The 23,802-nt window shown below is 45.6% G+C and overlaps 3 protein-coding genes across 3 annotated transcripts; all 3 read left to right on the forward strand.

Moving 5' to 3' along the window:
- Nucleotides 1–612: 612 nt before the first annotated feature.
- Nucleotides 613–1,821, forward strand: LOC138373063 (mucin-6-like). Its single transcript, XM_069339088.1, has one exon. It carries the CDS (start codon nucleotides 613–615, stop codon nucleotides 1,819–1,821), a length of 1,209 nt encoding a protein of 402 aa, XP_069195189.1.
- Nucleotides 1,822–2,253: 432 nt separating this feature from the next.
- LOC138373064 (mucin-6-like) lies at nucleotides 2,254–4,710 on the forward strand. Its single transcript, XM_069339089.1, has one exon. It carries the CDS (start codon nucleotides 2,254–2,256, stop codon nucleotides 4,708–4,710), a length of 2,457 nt encoding a protein of 818 aa, XP_069195190.1.
- Nucleotides 4,711–4,953: 243 nt separating this feature from the next.
- On the forward strand, nucleotides 4,954–6,345 carry LOC138373065 (uncharacterized). The gene has a single exon (XM_069339090.1). It carries the CDS (start codon nucleotides 4,954–4,956, stop codon nucleotides 6,343–6,345), a length of 1,392 nt encoding a protein of 463 aa, XP_069195191.1.
- The last annotated feature ends 17,457 nt before the right edge of the window (nucleotides 6,346–23,802 follow it).

A 23,802-nucleotide genomic window follows, 5' to 3' on the forward strand; every position in this document is an offset into this window, starting at 1 on the left:
GAAACAAATAGTTGATTGAAAATGAAGTATTTAAGATTAATTTCTAACCAATTATGTGTTTGCATCATTTTTATCGTATATTAATTTATTATGTGTGAACTAGATTGCTACGAAGTGTGTTAGTTTGTCGAAAGGCGAGCTTAATATCAAGAGGACGAAAGGTATTGATAAAAGTTTTGAGTTCAGATATAAAGGGAAGGCATAGTACAGTGCTACTAGTGTTGGAAGCAGGTTTAGGATGAAAGAAATTTCGTTTAGCTTGAGAGTAGGCACAGTTGATGAAATGCAAAGGATAACCAAGGTGAGAGAATGATTTGTAGATAAGGGAAATTTATGAATCAAGAAACTGAGGGTCGCTGATGCGTAGAGCGCGGAGGAAGAGAGAGACCAGGACACTTTTCTTAACAGAAGGAGGATGGTAGGAAAAGAAGTGAATGTACATGCCACTATGATTTGCAGTAGGGTTTGCGGTAGACAGAGAAAGAGAACCCGGACACAGAGCTGTGAACATGAACGTCAAGAAAAGGAAGGACGGAATTAGATTCCCACACAATGTTCCACCACCACAACACATATCACACCACTCCAACACATGTCCTACCACTCCAACACATGTCTCACCACCCCAACCCATGTCCCACTACTCCAACCACTACAACACATGTCCCAACACTAGAACACCTGTTTAACCACTCCAACACATGTCCCAACACTTCAACACATGTCCCACCACCCCTACACATGTCACACCACTCCAACACATGTCCCACAATCCCAAGACATGTCCCACAGACCCAACACATGTCCCACCTCCCCAACACATGTCCCACCACTCCAACACATGTCCAACCACTCCAACACATGTCCCACCACCCCAATACATATCACACCACTCCAACACATGTCCCACCACCCCAAAACATATCACACCACTCCAACACATGTCCCACTACTCCATCACATGATCCACCACTCCAACACATGTCCCACCACTCCAACACATGTCCCAACACATATCACACTACTCCAACACATGTCCCACCACTCCAACACATGTCCCACCACCCCAAAACATGTCCCACCACTCCAACACATGTCACACCTCTCCAACACATGTCACACCACTCCAACACATGTCCCACAACCCCAACACATGTCCCACCACCCAAACACATGTCGTACTACTCCAACACATGTCACACCACCACAACACATTTCCCACCACTCCGACACATATCCCACCACACCAACACATGTCCCACCACTCCAACACATGTCCCACAACCCCAAAACATGTCCTACTACTCCAACACATGTCCCACCACTCCTACACATGTCCACCCATTCCAACACATGTCCAACCACTCCAACACACGCTCCACCACTCTAACACATGTCCCAACACTCCAACACATGTCCCACCACCCCAACACTATTCACACCATTCCAATTCATGTCCCACCACCCCAACACTATTCACACCATTCCAACACATGTCTAACCACCCCAAAAGATGTTCCTCCACTCCAACACTTGTCCCACCACTCCATCACATGTCCCACCACTCCATCACATTTCCCTCCATTCCAATACATGTCACACCACTCCAACACATTTCCCTTTATTCCGACACATGTCCCACCATTCCAACACATGTCCCTCCACTCCTACACATGTTACACCACCCCAACACATATCACAACACTCCAACACATGTCTCACCACTCCAACACATGTTCTACCACTCCAACACATGTCCTACTACTCCAACACATGTCCAACCACTCCCACACATGTCCAACCACTCCAACACCTGTTTAACCACTCCAACACATGTCCCAACATTTCAACACATGTCCCACTACCCCAACACATGTCACACCACTCCAACACAGGTCCCACAACCCCAAGACATGTCCCACAGCCCCAACACATGTCCCACCACCCCAACACATGTCCCACCACTCCAACACATGTCCCACCACTCTATCACATGATCCACCACTCCAACACATGTCCCACCACTCCAACACATGTCCCACCACTCCAACTCATGTCCCACCACCCCAAAACATGTCCCACCACTCCAACACATGTCCCACCACCCCAACACATGTCCCACCACTCCAACACATGTTCCACCACTCCATCACATGATCCACCACTCCAACACATGTCCCACCACTCCAACACATGTCCCACCACTCCAACACATGTCCCACCACCCCAAAACATGTTCCACCACTCCAACACATGTCCAACCACTCCAACACATGTCCAATCACTCCACCACATGTCCCACCACCCCAATACATATCACACCACTCCAACACATGTCCAACCACTCCAACACATGTCCAACCACTCCAACACATGTCACACCACCCCAAAACATGTCCCACCACTCCAACAAATGTCCAACCACTCCATCACATGTCCAACCACTCCAACACTTGTCCCAACACTCCAACACATGTTCCACCACCTCAACACATGTCACACTACTCCAACACTTGTCACACCACTCCAACACATGTCCCACAACCCCAACACATGTCCCACCACCCAAACACATGTCGCACCACTCCAACACATGTCCCATCACCCCAACACATTTCCAACCACTCCAACACATATCCCACCACACCAACACATGTCCCACCACTCCAACACATGTCCCACCACCCCAAAACATGTCCCACTACTCCAACACATGTCCTACTACTCCTACACATGTCCAACCACTCCAACACCTTTCCCACCACCCCAACACATGTCATACCATTCCAACATATGTCCCACAACCCCAACACATGTCAAACAACCCCAACACATGTTCCTCCACTCCAACACATGTCCTACCACTCCATCACATGTCCCACCACTCCATCACATTTCCCTCCATTCGAACACATGTCCCACCATTCCAACATATGTCCAACCACTCCAACACATTTCCCCTTTATTCCGACACATGTCCCACCATTCAACACATGTCTTTCCACTCCTACACATGTCCCACAACTCCAACACTTGTCCCGCCACTCCAACACATGTCCCACAACTCCAACACATGTCCAACCACTCCAAGACATGTCCCACCACCCCAACACATATCACACCACTCCAACACATGTCCCACCACTCCAACACATGTCCCACCACCCCAACACATGTCCCACTACTCCAACCCATGTCCCACCACCCCAACACATGTCACACCACTCCAACACATGCCACACAACCCCAACACATGTCCCACCACCCCAACACATGTCCCACCACTCCAACACATGTCCCACCACCCCAACACATGTTCCTCCACTCCAACACATTTCCCACCACTCCATCACATGTCACACCACTCCATCACATTTCCCTCCATTCCAACACATCTCCAACCACTCCAACACATGTCCCACCACTCCAACATATGTCCCTCCACCCCAACACATGTCCCACCACTCCAACACATCTCTCACCACTCCATCTCATGTCGTACAACTCCAACACACGTCCCTTCACTCCATCACATGTTCCACCACTGCAACACATATCCAACCATTCCAAAACATGTCCCTCCACTCCAACACATGTCCCGCCACTCCAACACATGTCCCACTACTCCAACACATGTCCAACCACTCCAACACATGTTCCAAGACCCCAACACATATCACACCACTCCAACACATGCCCCACCACCCCAACACATGTCCCACTACTCCAACACATGTCCAACCACTCCAACACATGTCCAACCACTACAACACCTGTTTAACCACTCAAACACATGTCCCAACACTTCAACACATGTCCCACCACCCCAACACATGTCACACCACTCCAACACATGTCCCACAACCCCAAGACATGTCCCACAGCCCCAACACATGTCCCACCACCCCAACACATGTCCCACCACTCAAACACATGTCCAACCACTCCAACACATGTCCCACCACCCCAATACATATCACACCACTCCAACACATGTCCCACCACCCCAACACATTTCACACCACCCCAAAACATGTCCCACCACTCCAACACATGTCCAACCACTCCAACACATGTCCATCCACCCCAATACATATCACACCACTCCAACACATGGCCCACCACCCCAACACATATCACACCACCCCAACACATGTCCCACCACTCCAACATATGTCCAAACACACCAACACATGTCTAACCACTCCATCACACGCTCCACCACTCCAACACATGTCCCAACACTCCAACACATATCCCTCCACCCCAACACATGTCACACTACTCCAACACATGTCCCACCATTCCAACACACGCTCCACCACTCCAACACATGTCCCACCACCCCAACACATATCACGCCACCCCAAAACATGTCCCACCACTCCAACACATGTCCAACCACTCCAACACACGTTCCACCACTCCAACACATGTCCAACCACTCCAACACACGCTCCACCACTCCAACACATGTCCCACCACCCCAACACATATCACGCCACCCCAAAACATGTCCCACCACTCCAACACATGTCCAACCACTCCAACACACGTTCCACCACTCCAACACATGTCCCAACATTCCAACACATGTCCCACGACTCCAACACATGTCCCACCACCCTAAAACATGTCCCACTACTCCAACACATGTCCCACCACTCCTACACATGTCAAACCACTCCAACACATGTTCAACCACTCTAACACACGCTCCACCACTCCAACACATGTCCCAACACTCCAACACTTGTCCCACCACCCCAACACATGTTCCTCCACTCCAACACATGTCCTACCACTCCATCACATGTCCTACCACTCTATCACATTTCCCTCCATTCAAACACATGTCCCACCATTCCAACATATGTCCCACCACTCCAACACATTTCCCTTTATTCCGACACATGTACCACCATTCCAACATATGTCCCACCACCCCAACATATGTCCCTCCACTCCTACACATGTCCCACAACCCCAACACATGTTCCACCACCCCAACACATGTCACACCACTCCAACACATGTCCCACAACCCCAACACATGTCCCACCACCCCAACACATGTCCCACGACTCCAACACTTGTCCCACCACCCCAACACATGTTCCTCCACTCCAACACATGTCCCACCACTCCAACACATTTCCCTTTATTCCGACACATGTCCTACCACTCCAACACATGTCCCAATACTCCAACATATGTCTCTCCACTCCAACACATGTCCCGCCACTCCAACACATGTCCCACTACTCCAACCACTCCAACACATGTTCCACCACCCCAACACATATCACACCACTCCAACACATGTCCCACCACCTCAACACATGTCTCACTACTCCATCACATGTCCAACCACTCCAACACATGTCCAACCACTACAACACCTGTTTAACCACTCAAACACATGTCCCAATACTTCAACACATGTCCCACCAACCCAACACATGTCACACCACTCCAACACATGTCCCACAACCCCAAGACATGTCCCACAGCCCCAACACATGTCCCACCACCCCAACACATGTCCCACCACTCAAACACATGTCCAACCACTCCAACACATGTCCCACCACCCCAATACATATCACACCACTCCAACACATGTCCCACCACCCCAACTCATATCACAGCACCCCAAAATATGTCCCACCACTCCAACACATGTCCAACCACTCCAACACATGTCCAACTACTCCAACACACGCTACACCACTCCAACACATGTCCCAACACTCCAACACATGTCCCACCACCCCAACACATGTCACACTACTCCAACACATGTCCCACCACTCCAACACATGTCCCACCACCCCAAAACATGTGCCACCACTCCAACACATGTCCAACCACTCCAACACATGTCCAACCACTCCATCACATAATCCACCACTCCAACACATGTCCCACCACTCCAACACATGTCCCACCACCCCAACACATATCACTTACTCCAACACATGTCCCACCACTCCAACACATGTCCCACCACCCCAAAACATATCCCACCACTCCAACACATGCCCAACCACTCCAACACATGTCCCACCACCCCAACACATATCACAGCACCCCAAAACATGTCCCACCACTCCAACACATGTCCAACCACTCCAACACATGTCCAACTACTCCAACACACGCTACACCACTCCAACACATGTCCCAACACTCCAACACATGTCCCACCACCCCAACACATGTCACACTACTCCAACACATGCCCCACCACTCCAACACATGTCCCACCACCCCAAAACATGTCCCACCACTCCAACACATGTCCAACCACTCCAACACATGTCCAACCACTCCATTACATGATCCACCACTCCAACACATGACCCACCACTCCAACACATGTCCCACCACCCCAACACATATTTACTCCAACACATGTCCCACCACTCCAACACATGTCCCACCACTCCAAAACATATCCCACCACTCCAACACATATCCCACCACACCTACACATGTCCAACCACTCCAACACATGTCCAACCACTCCAACATACGCTCCACCACTCCAACACATGTCCCAACACTCCAACACATGTCCCACCACCCCAACACAATTCACACCATTCCATCACATGTCCCACAACCCCAACACATGTCCCACCACCCCAACACATGTTCCTCCATTCCAACACTTGTCCCACCACTCCATCACATGTCCCACCACTCCATCACATTTCCCTCCATTCCAACACATGTCCCACCACTCCTATACATGTTCCACCACCCCAACACATATCACACCACTTCAACACATGTCCCACCACTCGAACACATGTCCCACTACCCCAACACATTTCCCACCACTCCTACACATGTCCAACCACTCCTCTCCTCACCACTCCTCTCTCCTACTCCTCTCTCCACTCCTACATCACTCCTCTCCAACCACTCTCTCCTCTCCCCACCACTCCTACACATGCCCCTCCAACACATGTTCAACCACTCCAACACATGTCCCACCACCCCAACACATGTCACACCACTCCAACACATGTCCCACAACCCCAACACATGTCCCACCATCCCAACACATGTCCCACCACTCCAACACACGTTCCTCCACTCCAACACATGTCCCACCACTCCATCACATGTCCCACCACTCCATCACATTTCCCTCCATTCCAACACATGTCCCACCACTCCAGCACATGTCCCACCACTCCAACATATGTCCGTCCACCTCAACACATGTCCCACCACTCCAACACATGTCCAACCACTCCAACACATGTCCCACCACTCCAACACATGTCCCACCACTCCAACACATGTCCCACTACTCCAACACATGTCCCACCACCCCAACACATATCACACCACTCCAACACATGTCCCACTACTCCAACACATGTCTCACCACTCCAACACATGTCCAACCACTCCAACACACGCTCCACCACTCCAATACATGTCCCAACACTCCAACATATGTCCCACCACCCCAACACATGTCACACCACTCCAACACATGTCCCACCACCCCAACACATGTCACACCACTCCAACACATGTCCCACAACCCCAACACATGTCCCACCACCCCAACACATGTCCCACTACTCCAACACATGTCCCACCACTCCAACACATGGCCCACCACCCCACCACATGTCCCACCACTCCAACACGTGTCCCACCACACCAACACATGTCCCACCACTCCAACACATGTCCAACCACTCCAACACATGTCCAACCACTCCAACACACGCTCCACCACTCCAACACATGTCCCAACACTTCAACACATGTCCCACCACCCCAACACATGTCACACCACTCCAACACATGTCCCACTACCCCAACACATGTCCCACCACCCCAACACATGTCACACCACACTAACACATGTCCCACCACTCCAACAGACATTGGAGCTTGCGTTTTTGCCCAACAGGTGTTCCCACAATAATTGAATATTATCAATTACATCTCTACTCTGCAAGAGGCAGCAATTGAGCTTCCATGACCCTGTCCCCACTCTAAGCTGATCGTTAATAACAAGCTTCACCACAACTAAACACTGACCTGAACAGCTGAACGGAACAGTACTGCAAGAGCTAATTTTATCATGTAATGTGTGCATGTATATTCTATCAAACCTAGAACCATAATTCTGGCGATCATATGTGTACTCAGAGACACCCCCGTTAATGCTACTCGCATCCTTGAGACCAATACATTTCAAAAGTGTAATTAAACCAGAGACACACATGTGTTCGACTGAGTAATACAATCTCTCACAGAAGTTTTTTTTTTACATGCGTACATGCGTATAAATACAATAAAACAAGAACAAAACAAACAGAACACACACACAAATTACAAAATCACAAAGTACAAAAGCACATAAAATTCCGACCTGAAAGGCTAACAACAAAACCCAGACATAATGCAAAATAGTATAAAAAGAACAGTTCAATACATTTTTGTATTGAAGGAACTGTTCAAGAACAGTTTCTTCATTTTTCAGTGTACAGCCAAACATGTGTACAGGAACAACGAGAACTGACAAACAGATTACAAAAGCACAAATTACAAAGTCAAAAATGTACAAATTATCATATACACAAAACACCGGCCTGAAGCGCCGACAGCAAAAATGACATTAAGCACATCAGTACAAGTACAAAAAACCCAAACCCGCACCCAACAACCCAACCACTGAAACACAACACAAAACAAGTCTACTGGCCCCCAGAAACCACACAAAGAGGCACAAATACATAACTACAATAAAAAGAAATAAAACAAAAATAAACACAGAAACAAAGGGAAAATCACTGCGGCAATACATGACAATAAGAACAGAAACAAGCAGGGCCATACAAGCAACCCGAAGGGCTCAACACACTACACAACAAGCACAGATCATGCAAGAACCGGGAAAACAAACCCGGCCCACCCACACTCCGACACACACACGCAACTGCACCCCACATCCACGCACACAAACGGACACAACACCACAACCACATAGCACACACGAAACAAAAATCACTTAAAAGGAGGAAACACCTCAGTGGGAGGCGAATATTTCTCAGGAAACTCATGCAGAGGATATTTCTGCTTATAGGCCTCCCATATTAGATACTCCCTGTTGGTAGCACAACGATCTCCCTGTCTCAGGGGGGGCGTGCATAAACTCAGGAATCATCTGATCAGGCGGAAGCGGCAGCTCCTGGAGCTGGGCGGCAGTAGACACATAACTAGGGAAGGTAGAGCGAACCACCCCCTCCCTGGAAAGCAGAAGAAGCGGATGAAGGCCACCGAGACGGCCTCACCGCCGGATGCACAGGAGAAGACGACGAAGGCTGCCGAGCCGGCAACTCCACAACCAACACTGCAGAAGAGACGGGAGAAGCGGCAAAACCGTCGCCAATGAAACAGGGGACGAAGCTGGGGGCACGGAACCCCCAGAGCGAGCAGGTCACCAACTGTTCGCTCACCACCAGGTCACTACGCTCACCAGCAGGAGGAACACCCCCCCCCCAATGCAGAACTGAAACCATCCGATGCAGGCAACGCATCGGAAGTAAGCACCACAGGCACCTTACCAGAAGAAACACCGACACTGGCAGCCGCAGGCACATGGCCCTCCGCCACCACCGAAGAATGCAACACAACCGGAATCTCACCGCCATCGCTGGAAGACCCACCATTGTCGAATCCTCCCACATCAGCCTAATCAGAAGATCGCCGGGAACACTTGGGCACCGGCCGCACATCATCAGAGCCGGAAGCCGACCCAGAGACTCGGTCAACACAAGCTGGGCGAACCGACGCTCGTCGTAGAACGGCAGCATCCTCAACCACATGGGTTACCAAGCCAGGCACAGGAGGAGGCGCCGTATCCACCCCAGCACCCAGCACAGCCAGGACAGATGACGAGGGTGCAGGGACAGGGACAGATGCAGCACACGAAGAACTGCAAGACGGGGGAGCTGAGCTGAGGGCAGTCGAAAGTTTCACAGGAACGCCAACCGAAGCAGGACGGGCACCAGACGGTGACACAACCAACGAAGGAGAGGCGACAACAACAGGAGGCGCAACAATCGACACGGGGGGTGCAGCATCGACCAAAGAGACGTCCACACCCACCGAAGCCTCCACAGGAAGCGGCGGGAAATCCTCCTCAATGAAGAGATTCACGGGCGCAACGGCAGGCACAGAACATGCCAAGTGACCAATACGCCCACACTTGACTGTTGCCTCCACCTGGCAGGCAGCAGCCAAGTGACCAATACGCCCACACTAGAAACAAGTTTTCAGTTGTCCACTGTAGATAAATTTAGTATATTGACCTGCTACTGACACTGATGGAATATTACGGTGAAGTTCCATTTTCACTGTTCTTGTTCCATTGAAACATCTTTTCCTGTTCCTTAGGTATATTTATTGAAACGACCATTGTCCACTTTCTAATAGTAATAGTGAGTAATAGTGAGTAATAGTCCCATTCGACATTTCAAAGAGCACATCCCTCACAGAAACATATGTAAACGATTAGCTCAAATTAATCACTTTCACCGACCATTTCCCATTAGGCATACTGGTAATGTAAAATACAATAATTGCCCGTTCTAGTAATAACCTGCAGAAATAACAAACAATAATAGCCTGTTGTAATAATAACCCATAGTATTAACACACAAAAAAAAGCTGTTGTATTAATAACCAGTAGAAATTTCGCAATAAAATAATATATTATATATCATTTAAACCGCAGTTATAACTTCTGTTCTTAGTCGCTTCTAATAGTTATTGAAACCAAAGTTCTGGGGTAACTTTATGTTTCATCTGTTTATATCGGTTGCTGAGTTTATTATGTGTTTTGGGAATTCATATTATACTGATGACTTAAGGTAAAAGGAACGTTACAAATTACGTGGGGTCGACCTGAGAACCGACGTGACCCTAGCGGGTGACCCCACACACTGACCTGAGGTATGTAGTGACCCCAATGGGTGACCCCACACACTGATTTGAGGACCGTCGTGACCCCAGTGGGTGACCCTACACACTGCCCTGAGGAACGTCATGACCCCAACGGGTGACCTCACACATTGACCCGTGGACCGTCGTGACCCCAGCAGGTGACTCCACACACTGATCTGAGGACCGTCGTGACCCCGGTGGGTGACACCACACACTGACCTGAGGACCGTCGTGACCCCAGCGGGTGACCCCACACACTGACCTGAGGATCGTCGTGACCCCAGCGGGTGACCCCACACACTGACCATGACGCTTTCTTATTAATAAAGTCGTTGTTGTTGTTGTTGTTGTTTTAGATTTAGCTACTCAGAACGAAATGTCCATGTAGCACGGGCTATAGTGAGTGCGTAATTTAGTTCGGTTATTCACGATAACCTTGTTATTATGATATTTGGGTAACAGTTTTAAATAGAGGTGGGGTTTCCTCCTTTTTCCTGATTCTTTTTTCGCTTCTGTTTTAGCGCCATGGTCTTAGTCTTGTTTTAATAACATTATCTTGGTAGGGGACGTAGATGCGGAATGTTCACTAGTAAGTCCCATTCTTCAACGGTTTTTTAATCATTTTAGTTGCTCTGGAATTTGCATCTAATGCAGCTGCTGTCGTTAGATTAAAGTTGAGTTTGATGCGCAGAGTTTCAGTTACTCACATTCCAGTAAATAATGCAATAGTGGCGCCACTGCATCTATTCCACAGATATGATACTCTTGTGACAAAGTCTGAGTCTGTGTATGGCTACTGAAATGTTTCTGGATACCTTTTTGCCAGGCTTCAAAGAATAGTACCCAGTGGCTTGTTCGTACCACATCGCAGTGGATCTTCCTTCCGCTACTTTTACTTTGTGGCGACTTTTGATAGATGGGAGTATTTTCTTCTTGATATTCTCCTTAATCTATGAAAAACTTAAAGATATTTTAACCTGTACAACATGTAGCTCAGTGGTAGTTTTTGCTAGTGAGTCTGCCTTTTTATTACCATCTATGCCAATGTGACTTGGTATCTAATTTATGGTGATTGACAGCCCTAGATTGTGTGCTTGTTTTCCTATATGTTGCATTTCTGTGATGAGCTATATATTATTTCTGTGCTGGCTGGATAACAATGCCTGGAGCGAAGATTTAGAGTTGGTATGAATGATGACATCATGTAAATTATTCTCAATTGTATAGTTTATTGCCTCCTTCAGGGCATATAATTCTGTTTGCAATGTTGAGCACCCACTATTTATGCTCCAGTAAGCTTCATGGTTGGTAGTGTAAACTGCTGCCCCAGAAGAACATCTTTCATGATCAACTGATCCGTCTAAGAAGATGTGAGTCATTGTAGGTCTTGAGAGGGTTTCGATTTGTTGTTCTATGACTGCTTTGAGCCTCTGAGATTCACATGCTGATTTTTTAACTGGTAATCATTCAATGATTATCTTTAGAATCGATTCTTCCCATGAAGGAGGCTGCCGAAAGTATTGATATTGGCTATCTTCCCCTTTGTTTTTAATGGTCTGTTTCAAGTCCACTTTCCCTAGAATCTTGACCAGATTATCCGTCCATGCACTTGTTCTATATTGAAGGTTTCTGTGAAGCAATCTGTGTATGTTATTTTTGATTGACAGTCTGGCGGTGTATTCATTTTTTTTTTGAGATATATACAAGAGTTGTTACATTCTTGTACAGCCACTGGTACGCGTAGCGTTTCGGGCAGGTCCCTGGAATACGACCCCCACGAAGAATCGTTTTTATAACCAAGTACACATTTTACTGTTAAGTTAAACAGAGGCTACAGTTAAGGATTTGTGCCCAGTAAATCCTTCCCGGCCAGGATACGAACCCATGACAAAGCGCTCGCAGAACGCAAGGCGAGTGTCTTACCACTACACCACCGGGGACTATTCAACAAGTTTTGCTGTTATGGTTGCTATATTTTGTTTGATCCAGCTTTCTAAGTTGGTTTCCATTCTCTGATTCTCTCGACGCGTCCATATAGGTACTCCCAACATTGTTCTGTGGGCATCATTTTGATACACTTCCAGTTTCTACCATTGGTTATCATTGATGGATGTAAGAGCAGGAGCATCATAGTCAATGAGTGACCTAACTGCTTGAACGTAGTACATTTTGAGTACTGGTAGATACGCACCATCTCTAAGACTTGTCAGGGAGCGCAAAGCTAAGTTTCTGGCTTTACAAAGCTGCCGAAGATATTCAATTTCTGGAGTGAATTTCAACTGGTTGTCTATTATGACTCCTAGGTATTGAAAAGAGGTAACCCACTCAATTTCATGTCCTTGTATTGCGAGTCTGATGTCTTGAGTTCTCATTTTAACGGACATTGCTTTGGTTTTATTGATGTTTATTTTCACTGCTATGCGTTCCGCTTCCTTGCTGATGATGTCTAGGCATTTTTGTGCATGTTTCCTGGCGCCTTTGCCATTGATAAGGACCACAACGTCGTCTGCATTGTTAAGCAGTTTGGCTTTTGGTTACTTGAGCTCCATAAATTGTTCCATGAGACAGTTGAAGAGGAAAGGGCTTAGTATTCCTCCCTGTGGGGTCCCATTTTCCAGCCTCCTCCAGCTTCTCGGTTAAGCAGGCTTCCTTTGGCAAAGGCAAGAGCGTGTCCTTTGATTTTCTTATACACAAGGCAGCACAGTGTAGCTGGAGCAATGGATAGCTCGAACGCTTTTTATTGGTCTGGAAAAAAAAAAGATTCCTAGTATGTCATTGAAAATAGTGTCCACAACTCAGTAATTTATACACCTCAGATGAGGTGTATAAATTAAGTGTGTGTTAGGAAATTACATTAATAGTTTGAATAAAGAAAAATAACCAATTCAATTTATCAGCCGTAAGAAAATGCAGTATTATCCTGCTGTAATAACCGTTCGTAGTGATCTCATTTAATAACAAACTGGAAAAATTAGCAGCAATAAATGGAAGTAATAAACTTTTGCATAAGTTTGACATAATAACTCGCTCCTAATAATCTCCAGTAATAACACATCATAATAACCTGACGCAATAACGTGCGTATATAACATCAAAGTTACGTCTGCATGTAATATCTTACAGAACTATTAGAGTACAAAAACATGTTGTAACACCCTGCATATCAACTTCCTCATAAATCCTCGCCCTAGTAACCTGCCTTAATATCCTCGCGTAATAACTTATCCGAATTAACCTTTTCCTAATAACCTGGTGTAATTTCCAGCCACAACAACCAATCTTTGTAAATGATCAGACTTAACAACCAGTTGTTAAAACCTCATATTAACCTGTTAACCTGAGGCGAATTGTTATCAATTCGCCTCAATATTCAGCATCAGTGTTAATAAACAGCAAGCCGGAATAACAACCTGCCCTTATAACCGGCATTAAAACCCTCCAATAATAGCCTGTTTGTGATAATAACTTGCAGGAATAACCTTCAACAAAAGCCTGTTTTTGTAATAATTACCTGCAGTAATAACCTAAAATAATAGCAGGTTGTTATGTTAGCCCTTAGTAATAACCTTCAATAATATGCTGTTGTAATAATACCCAGCAGAAATTTCGAAATAAACTATTATATTAGGTATCTGTTGTTATTTGAGATTCATCTTTTCTGAACAAAAAGTTCCTAATGGCATGGGCTATGGTGAGCCCGTAGTGAACTTTATATATTAAGAATCATTTAAACCCCCAGTTATATCATTTATTCTGAGTCGGTTCTAATTATTATTGAAGCCAAACTTCTGAAGTGACTTTATGTTTCATCTGTTGTTCAGAACTTTATTCAACGTGTTCGGTTGCTGACTTTAATAAGTGTTTTTGGAAATTATATTAAAATATTGACTTAATGTAAATGGAAAAGAAACAGTTTTGTGGGGTCAAACTGAGGACCGTCGTGACCCCACACACTGACCATGACTCTTCCTCATTAGTCAAGACTCACAAACTATTATATAGCAGCCCGTCCTCCTAAGGTGTCCCAACGTCAAGAAATTGTAGTATTAAAATCCCATTATTCTAACCTACCAGAGGACCCAAAACAGAACACGGGAGAGTATGAAAATTCCGCGAGCCACTACCATTTTCTAGTACAACAATTTTTGGCCTTAGGTAGAGTATACGTCAAAATGCGACGTCTATTTGGAGGACGGGTTGTATATAGACCTTCACCACAACACTAAGTGACACTAAGAACTTTTATCTGAAGGAAGTGATAACCATTAAGGAGGGAAAACTGCCAACAAGTACTTATGAGAAAAGTCTTAATACAAGACTCCTGTTATTATAAGAATGAAAACGTTGACTCGTGTCAAGATTGTCATGACCTCTGGGTCATCAGAGGTCACCAGTGTGTTTACTTATGTTGGCATTAATCAACGGTGTCACTGTAGATATCACGAGATCATGTATACTGCTTCTTTGTTGGATCAGGGGTAACTTATCCAACAGGAAGTCATCTGTATTTTTCCAGGGGCATAGGAGTGTAACAAGAGACTACGAACTATGTACTCCTCAGGGAAGTGTGCTGTCCTGTGTGTATTTAATATCATAAATTAATAAACACGCTGTTAAACTATGAACCGAGCAAACCCAACGTCCACATCATTAGCTATGCTGATGATATAATGATACACACCACTGGGTATGCTAACACGAAGAACACTCTTAACTCTGTATTAGACTCATGTCAGGACCTAGATTTAGTCATCTCAGCGGAGAAAACAAAGATACTAAGTCGGCGCTCACCCAGGCAAGAAGGAGTTGTTCGCAAGATGCAACTGTCTGATGGCTCCCAGCTTGACTATGTAAACAGATTCAAATACCTTGACCTTGAGGTGCCACTGTATGGTCCTGTTGTATTCAGACTCTGTCGTCAGTATAAAGAGAGGCTCCGAGCTCTCAAGCCTGTTGCAGGTTATCACTCAGGCTATGGTGCCAATGTCAGAATTGTCAAAATGATGTACCTTACACACACCAGATCTTTAGTGGATTATGCTGCACCTCTGCTTGTTTTGATGCCTGAAAGAAAGCTTGGAGGGCTTGAAAAATTGCAGAACGAAGCCTTGAGGATAATTCTTGGGTGCCCTCGTACCTCAAAGATATTTAACACATGAGAATGAAACTTAATATTCCGAGCGTTGATGATCGTGATACTGAAATTAACTGTCAAATTGCTTAGGCTAACCCTTGCACAGAAGCCCTCCAGAATTTTTTTATTGTAGGTCAGCATTGTTCCAGATGGATAATTAAAACTGGAACTGAACTCAAAATGTATCATGTTTATAATTTGTACCAAGAGAAACAACAACGGCACTTTCCTGCACCGTGCGAGATTACACGCTTTCCAATTTTAATCCCTTCCTTTCCACCCAAGAAAAAAAATTAGAGATCAGCCCAAGCTTCTTCTTGAGGCAAAGCTCCACGCCCTAAGCCATATTGATGCCCTCTCCACAGAGCATTCTCTCTCTCAAATCATACACACTGATGGTTCCCTACACCGCCCCACGGGTGTAGCTGGAAGTGCAGATGTCTTGTCAATGGGTGATGGCTTTTATTTTGAGTAGGGAGTCCGTATAAACAACTGGGCCTCTACCCTTCAGACCGAACTATTTGCCTTTCTTCTTGCACTGAAATGTGTACAAATCTCCAAACTTGATACATTAATTGTAAGTGATTATTTATCCTCCTTAAATGTTCTCAACTCTTTAAGACATAACTGTAACATGCTCGTGTCCGAAGCTCGACACAAATACAACAAAATTATTATTGATGGTTCCTGAGTCCATTTCATGTGGTCTCCATCTCATGTTGGTCTCCGAATGCATGATAGAGCTGATGGGTTAGCCAAAGAATCTGCCTTTAAAGGAGACGTTGATTGTAACCTTGGATTGTCAATGAACAATCTGAGAGCAGCAGTACACCAAGAACTTTAACAAAATCTTGTAGATCTGAGGCAAAGTGAATTCGACACCAGTAATTCCATCTATCATCATACTATCATGCAAGAGGAGCCACACATCTATGGTTCATCCAATAAAATCAGCAGACTTCTAGATGTTACTACTGCTCGGCTTAGACTCGGTTACAAGTATCTCTGGGTATTCTTATTATCTGCTGATATAGACCTGACCAAATGTAAACTGTGTCAACAAAATTATTCGCACACCCTCCGTCTCTATGTGATGGAGTGCGAAATGGTACGTGAATTTAGAGACAATTCTATAATCAATATTCCAACGGTGTGTAAATATTTCATTCAAAATTATCTGTTACCAAAAATTTTAGCCAACTATCCCTAGTTTGCTAACTGTAGGTAGTAACTAAGTGATTGTAATCAATCTTCCGCTGCCCACTGGATGGGGGGCGGTGTTCAGGACAAACATATAAATTGTGACACTAGCTCTCCACATATGTCAGTTGCTTAATTTAGAAACTGTACTTGTGGTAGGTCTCGAACCCATTGTTGATGTGACGACTTATACTGATTTTTGTAACTAGCTCATGAAGACTGTAACTTGCTTAGGTAAATGAATTGTGGGGTTCAGTCCCTGAGCCCATTATGTGCCTCTGTAACCCTTTCCACTACCGCCCACATGATGGATATGGGGTGCATAATAAATGAACTAAACTAACTCACGTATACTTTGTAGCTCGCTTACAGTTATGTATACTGTAAAGCTGACCTGACAGCCACGTAGTCATGTATACTGTAGAGCTGACCTGACAGCCACGTGGTCATGAGAAGCTGCTGGTCTTGCAATCAAAAGATCATATATTTTGTGGAATTGGCTTGTTTGGCAACGAGGTGGTCATGTATACTCTGGAGATGTTAACCTAGTGACGACGTTGCCATGTATACTCTGGGGATGTTAACCTAGTAACGATGTTGTCATGTATACTACAAAGCTGCTTGTCTGAAAACTGCATTGTTTTGTACACAGCGAAGCTGGCATGTCCGGCAACCACGACGTTCTCAATATTGTGGAACTGCTTGTCTGGTAAACCAAGAGGCCAGGAACACTGTGATGTTGGTTTACCTGGCAACCACATGTTCATGTAACCTGTAGAAGTCCTCGTCTGTCAGTCACTGTTACGACCCTGGGTTCCTCAGTCGAAACCCGAGGTCAAAACTGAGCTAAATAAACTGCCTTATAGTAGGGAAACGCATCATGAGGTGCACTTGTTTGTATCTTCCCTGCCAGACGTAAGACGATTCTTGTTTCTCAAAGAGCATTTAAGACTGAGCTTGGGGTTGATTATTAAATAATAAAATAGGCACCAACTATGTTTACTAATACTTTCTAATCAATTGTAGAGTAAATCTGAGTAAACTTGGGATAGGACTGCTGTATGATTAGTTGAGTAGTCTGCTGGCAGCGAGTGAGCTAGTGAAGGAGAAGGAGACGATCTCTCTTCTCTGCTGGCTGGCTGTGGTGAAAGGATCCTCCTCTCCCTCTTCTCGTTTCTATATTTCTGTGTCGCTGATACCCAGCTAAGTATACTGTGTAACGTTCTCATTGTCTGGCATAGGCGTGTTCTAATGTGTAGAGTATTATACTTTGTATGAATTAGGTGTTCCTAGTGTTTGTATTACTAGTTATTCTAAAAGGGGTCCCAGTGGAACCACGTGGTCTCCCTACCCTAAGCTGACTCAAGCTTCTAGCTCTTCACTAGTAGTACTTTACCCTAGCTTGGGGCGGGGCCTCGTAGCCTGGTGGATAGAGCGCAGGACTCGTAATTCTGTGGCGCGGGTTCGATTCCCGCACGAGGCTGAAACAAATGGGCAAAGTTTCTTTCACCCTGAATGTCCCTGTTACCTAGCGGTAAATAGGTACCTGGGAGTTAAGTCAGCTGTCACGGGCTGCTTCCTGGGGGTGGAGGCCTGGTCGAGGACCGGGCCGCGGGGACACTAAAGCCCCGAAATCATCTTAAGATAACCTCAAGATAGCTTGTTCTGAGTGTAAATCTTGTATCCTGCTTATGTGGACCAAGGCTTTAAACATAAGATAGTGTGTTAAAGTAATTATTATTATTGTTATTGGTGTGAATGTATATAGGGGGGTTGTTAAGGGGTTAATAAATAAGTAAGTTAGTAAAGGAGTATCCATTTTTCCTGTGTAGGAGATCCTTGATCAACCTCTTGGCTGACTATTGCTGTAATAAGCCACTACAAGGTTATTTCTATATAGTGGGGGCCGGGCCTTTGAGAGCTCCCATTTTTGTTAACCCTTAATGTTAACTACTGTCCCTACTTCCCTGTAATATTAGGTACCCCATAGCAGCACAACCAATTTTATAACAAGTGGGGGCCTGTCCGGGAGCCCCGGACATACCTGCCTTTCCCTAATGTTGATGTAATAGTTGGTAATGATTTAGCAGGGGATAAGGTAGGGAACTCCAGACTGCCTATTATGTTGCCTACCCCTAAGGTTTGCCTGGATCCACCCGCCGCAGAGGATAATGTTGTGTACCCTGCATGCGCGGTGACCAGGTCTATGGGACTTAAATGTAAGGGCAGCTCTGTGCTTGCCAAGGTGGTAAATCCCGAGGACACGAGGAACTTTCCGAGTGGTGAAAGCCAAGTGGACCTTGCGGACACATTCATGGCCCGATTCAATGACGTGGCCGAGGACATTGTGGAGAGCCTGCCACCGCCACCTACCGAGAGTAGTGGGGAGGTGGAGGAGAACACTGTTGAGCCTCAGTCAATAGCATCTGACCAAGGTCTGGATGCCTCCTTGAGTGAGTTACAGAAAGCTGACCCTAGTCTTGCAGATTGTCATGAGGCAGCCATCTCTATGGAGGAAATTGTAGACGCAGCAACTGGGTACTACTACAATGATCTGATTTTGATGAGAAAATGGAGACCACAGAATGCTCCCTTGTCAAATGAGTGGGAGGTAGTCCACCAGGATATGTTGCCGACCTGCTCTAGAGAGAGAGTTTTGGCAGCTGCTCATGATGATCCTATGGGGGGACATCAAGGTATTAATATTACGTATCACAAAATGTTAAAGTATTTTTTCTGGCCCAAGCTGAAAAGCGATGTGACAAAATTTTGTAATGCATGTATTGCTTGTTAACTTGTTGGGAAACCAAACCAGACTCCACCTAAAGCTCCTCTAAGGCCTATTGTCGTGCCGGAGGAACCATTTTCTCATGTGGTAATGGACTTTGTTGGTCCATTACCTAGAACTAAGTCTGGTAATATTTACCTGATCACGATGATGTGTATCACGACTCGTTACCCAGAGGCTTTTGCTGTACAGAACATCCGAGCAAAGACTGTTGTTGCTTGAATGTTGCAATTTTTTTCCACTTTTGGACTGCCTCGGGTCGAGCAAACTGACAATGGTACTAACTTTAAGTCTGATATTTTTGAACAATTTTGTAAGGACCATGGAATAACTCATAAGGTTTCCAGCCCAAACCATCCACAGAGTCAGGGGGTAATTGAACGTTTCCATCTAACTCTGAAGCAGATGTTGAAGACATCGTGCGAGAGTTCCCACACCTTCTGGGATGAGAATTTACCATATGTTTTGTTTGCGGCTAGAGAGGGATTACAAAGTTCACTGGGTTGTTCTCCTTTTGAGTTAGTCTTTGGCCTTAAAGTTCGTGGACCCTTGCAAATGTTATAGGAGAATCTGTTAGGGAACGTAACGTTGACCGAAGGTTCGGCTTTCTTTGCGCAACACCACCAGAGACTCAAGGACTGCAAGGCAGCGGCACTAAAGTATCTTTTGAAGGCCCAAGAAAAGATGAAAGAACGAAACGATGCTATGGCTAAGTGGCGGGTATTTCAGCCTGGCGACCCTGTCCTGGTATTAAAGCCTCGACTAGGGAACACTATGCCCCACAAGTACGAAGGCTCCTACATTGTAACAGAAAAGACTGGGGACCTCACATACAAAGTGAGGCACTCTGACAAGTGTAACCAGGTAATGCTCGTACACGTAAATCGGCTGAAAAAGTTCCAGGGCCCCAGGCCCATTGCACTAACCAATGTTTCCATTTCCAGTGAGGGAAGGGATGATTGTTCTGGGGACCCAACTAATCTCATTCTCAATAATTCTAGTTCTGTGAATGCTGTGGAGGAGGGACTGTCCCATTTGCAGATGGCCCAACGTGAAGAGGTGCAGTTGTTGGTTGATGAATTCTCCAGTCTGTTCGGGGAGGTCCCGACCCAGACTGATGCCATTTGCCATGATGTCAAGATGACGGACTACTCCCCCATTCGCCTTCAACCCTATCGGATGAGTCCAGAAAAGAAGGCCATCGTACGGAAGGAGGTCGACTTCTTGCTCCAGCACGGCCTCATCCGGCCGAGCCAGGGCGCTTGGTGCTCGCCCTGCCTTTTGGTCCCCAAACCAGACGGCTCCTGGCGATTATGCACCGACTACCGGCAGCTCAACAAGGTGACCATTGTGAATGCCTATCCGTTGCCCCGTCTCGAGGACTGCATCGACGAAATCGGGAACGCCACGTATGTCTCGAAATTCGATCTCTCAAGGGGGTACTATCAAATCCCACTCACTGAATGTGCTAAACAACTAACTGCGTTTGTGACAGGGTGTTTTTGAGTATCAAGTGTTACCGTTCGGCTTGTGTAATGCCCCTGCCACGTTCCAGAGACTCATGAACTCTTTGCTCGCTAATGTGCCAAATTGTCGGGCATATTTACATAATATCGTGCTCTTTGATAGTAATTGGGCTGACCACATAGCTAGGTTATGCCAGTTGTTCGCAATCTTGAAAAAGGCAAATCTTACCTTAAATGCAAAAAAGTGTCATTTTGGCCAAGGCACAGTGACGTACCTCGGTTATGAAGTGGGCCAAGGAAAAGTGTTACCTCAGCAAGATAAAATCAGTGCCATTCTGGAGTACCCCGTGCTTCAGTCTAAAAAGGGCATTCAAAGATTTATCGGTATGTGTGCGTACTATCGACGCTTTTGTCAGAACTTTTCCAGTGTTGCCACTCCTCTCACAGACTTGTTGTGGAAGGCCGTTAAATTTAAGTGGTCATCAGACTGTGCAGAGGCATTTAAAAATTTTAAATTGATCTTAGCTTCCGCCCCAGTGCTTGCTAGTCCAAGGTTCGACCGACCGTTTAAAATTCATGTTGACGCGTCTGACTCGGGTGCTGGTGCAGTGTTGTTGCAAACTGGGGATGATCAGGTGGAACACCCAGTATATTATTACTCTGTGAAATTTGACAAGGCGCAAGACAATTATTCAGTGGTAGAAAAAGAGGCGTTGGCGCTAGTGTTAACATGTAAAAAGTTCGAAGTTTACCTCACAGGTAAACTAGTGGAAGTGTACACGGACCATAACCCACTAGTCTTCCTGACTCAGATGAAGGGGAAGAATAAACGCATCCTCAGGTGGGCATTGCACCTTCAGGACTTCAATCTGTCTATTATCCACCTACCGGGCTGGCTCAACATGATAGCCGACGCTCTATCTCGGTTGCCTGAATAACATTCATCTGGGCCACAGGAAGCCATTTACCAACTGTCATGCTTTAGTTATTTTTTTTTAGGTTCTCCTGTGACATTAAATATTCCGTGTCCAATTTATTTACTTCCCTATTTTTTGTGTATGTTTTTTTTTCAGAGAATTCCTTTGTACTTTTCTTGCAGAGAAATTGTTGTTTTTGATTGAATTTTTTTGTCATAAATTTTCCTTTTTATTCTCTGAATTTTATTTTTATTCTCTTCTTACAAAAAAATATGACTACTATTCTAGTAGTCACATTTTTTTTTCTCTGAAGGGGGGAGGAGTGTTACGACCCTGGGTTCCTAAGTGGAAACCAGAGGTCAAAACTGAGCTAAATAAACTGCCTTATAGTAGGGAAACGCATCACGAGGTGCACTTGTTTGTATCTTCCCTGCCAGATGTAAGACGATTCTTGTTTCTCAAAGAGCATTTAAGACTGAGCTTGGGGTTGATTATTAAATAATAAAATAGGCACCAACTATGTTTACTAATACTTTCTAATCAATTGTAGAGTAAATCTGAGTAAACTTGGGATAGGACTGCGGTACGATTACTTGAGTAGTCTGCTGGCAGCGAGTGAGCTAGTGAAGGAGAAGGAGACGATCTCTCTTCTCTGCTGGCTGGCTGTGGTGAAAGGATCCTCCTCTCCCTCTTCTCGTTTCTTTATTTCTGTGGGCTAATACCCAGCTAAGTATACTGTGTAACGTTCTCATTGTCTGGCATAGGCGTGTTCTAATGTGTAGGGTATTATACTTTATATGAATTAGGTGTTCCTAGTGTTTGTATTACTAGTTATTCTAAAAGGGGTCCCAGTGGAGCCACGTGGTCTCCCTACCCTAAGCTGACTCAAGCTTCTAGCTCTTCACTAGTAGTACTTTACCCTAGCTTGTTCTGAGTGTAAACCTTTTTATCCTGCTTATGTGGATCAAGGCTTTAAACATATGAAAGTGTGTTAAAGTAATTATTATTATTGTTATTGGTGTGAATGAATATGGGGGGGGGGTTGTTAAGGGGTTAATAAATAAGTAAGTTAGTAAAGGAGTATCCATTTTTCCTGTGTAGGAGATCCATGATCAACCTCTAGGCTGACTATTGCTGTAATAAGCCACTACAAGTTTATTTCTATATATTTCTATATAGTGGGGGCCGGGCCTTTGAGATCTCCCATATTTGATAACCCTTAATGCTAACTACTGCCCCTACTTCCATTTAATATTAGATCCCCCATAGTAGCACCACCAATTTTATAACAGTCACATTCTCAGGTATACT

Source organism: Procambarus clarkii, chromosome 41 (assembly GCF_040958095.1).
Source record: "Procambarus clarkii isolate CNS0578487 chromosome 41, FALCON_Pclarkii_2.0, whole genome shotgun sequence".
Classification (NCBI taxonomy): Eukaryota; Metazoa; Arthropoda; class Malacostraca; order Decapoda; family Cambaridae; genus Procambarus; species Procambarus clarkii.

Excerpts from the sequence above, each read along its gene's own strand:
- LOC138373063 (XM_069339088.1), top strand. The coding sequence starts at position 613 with ATGTCTCACCACCCCAACCCATGTCCCACTACTCCAACCACTACAACA.
- LOC138373064 (XM_069339089.1), top strand. The coding sequence starts at position 2,254 with ATGTCCAACCACTCCAACACATGTCCAATCACTCCACCACATGTCCCA.
- LOC138373065 (XM_069339090.1), top strand. The coding sequence starts at position 4,954 with ATGTCCCTCCACTCCTACACATGTCCCACAACCCCAACACATGTTCCA.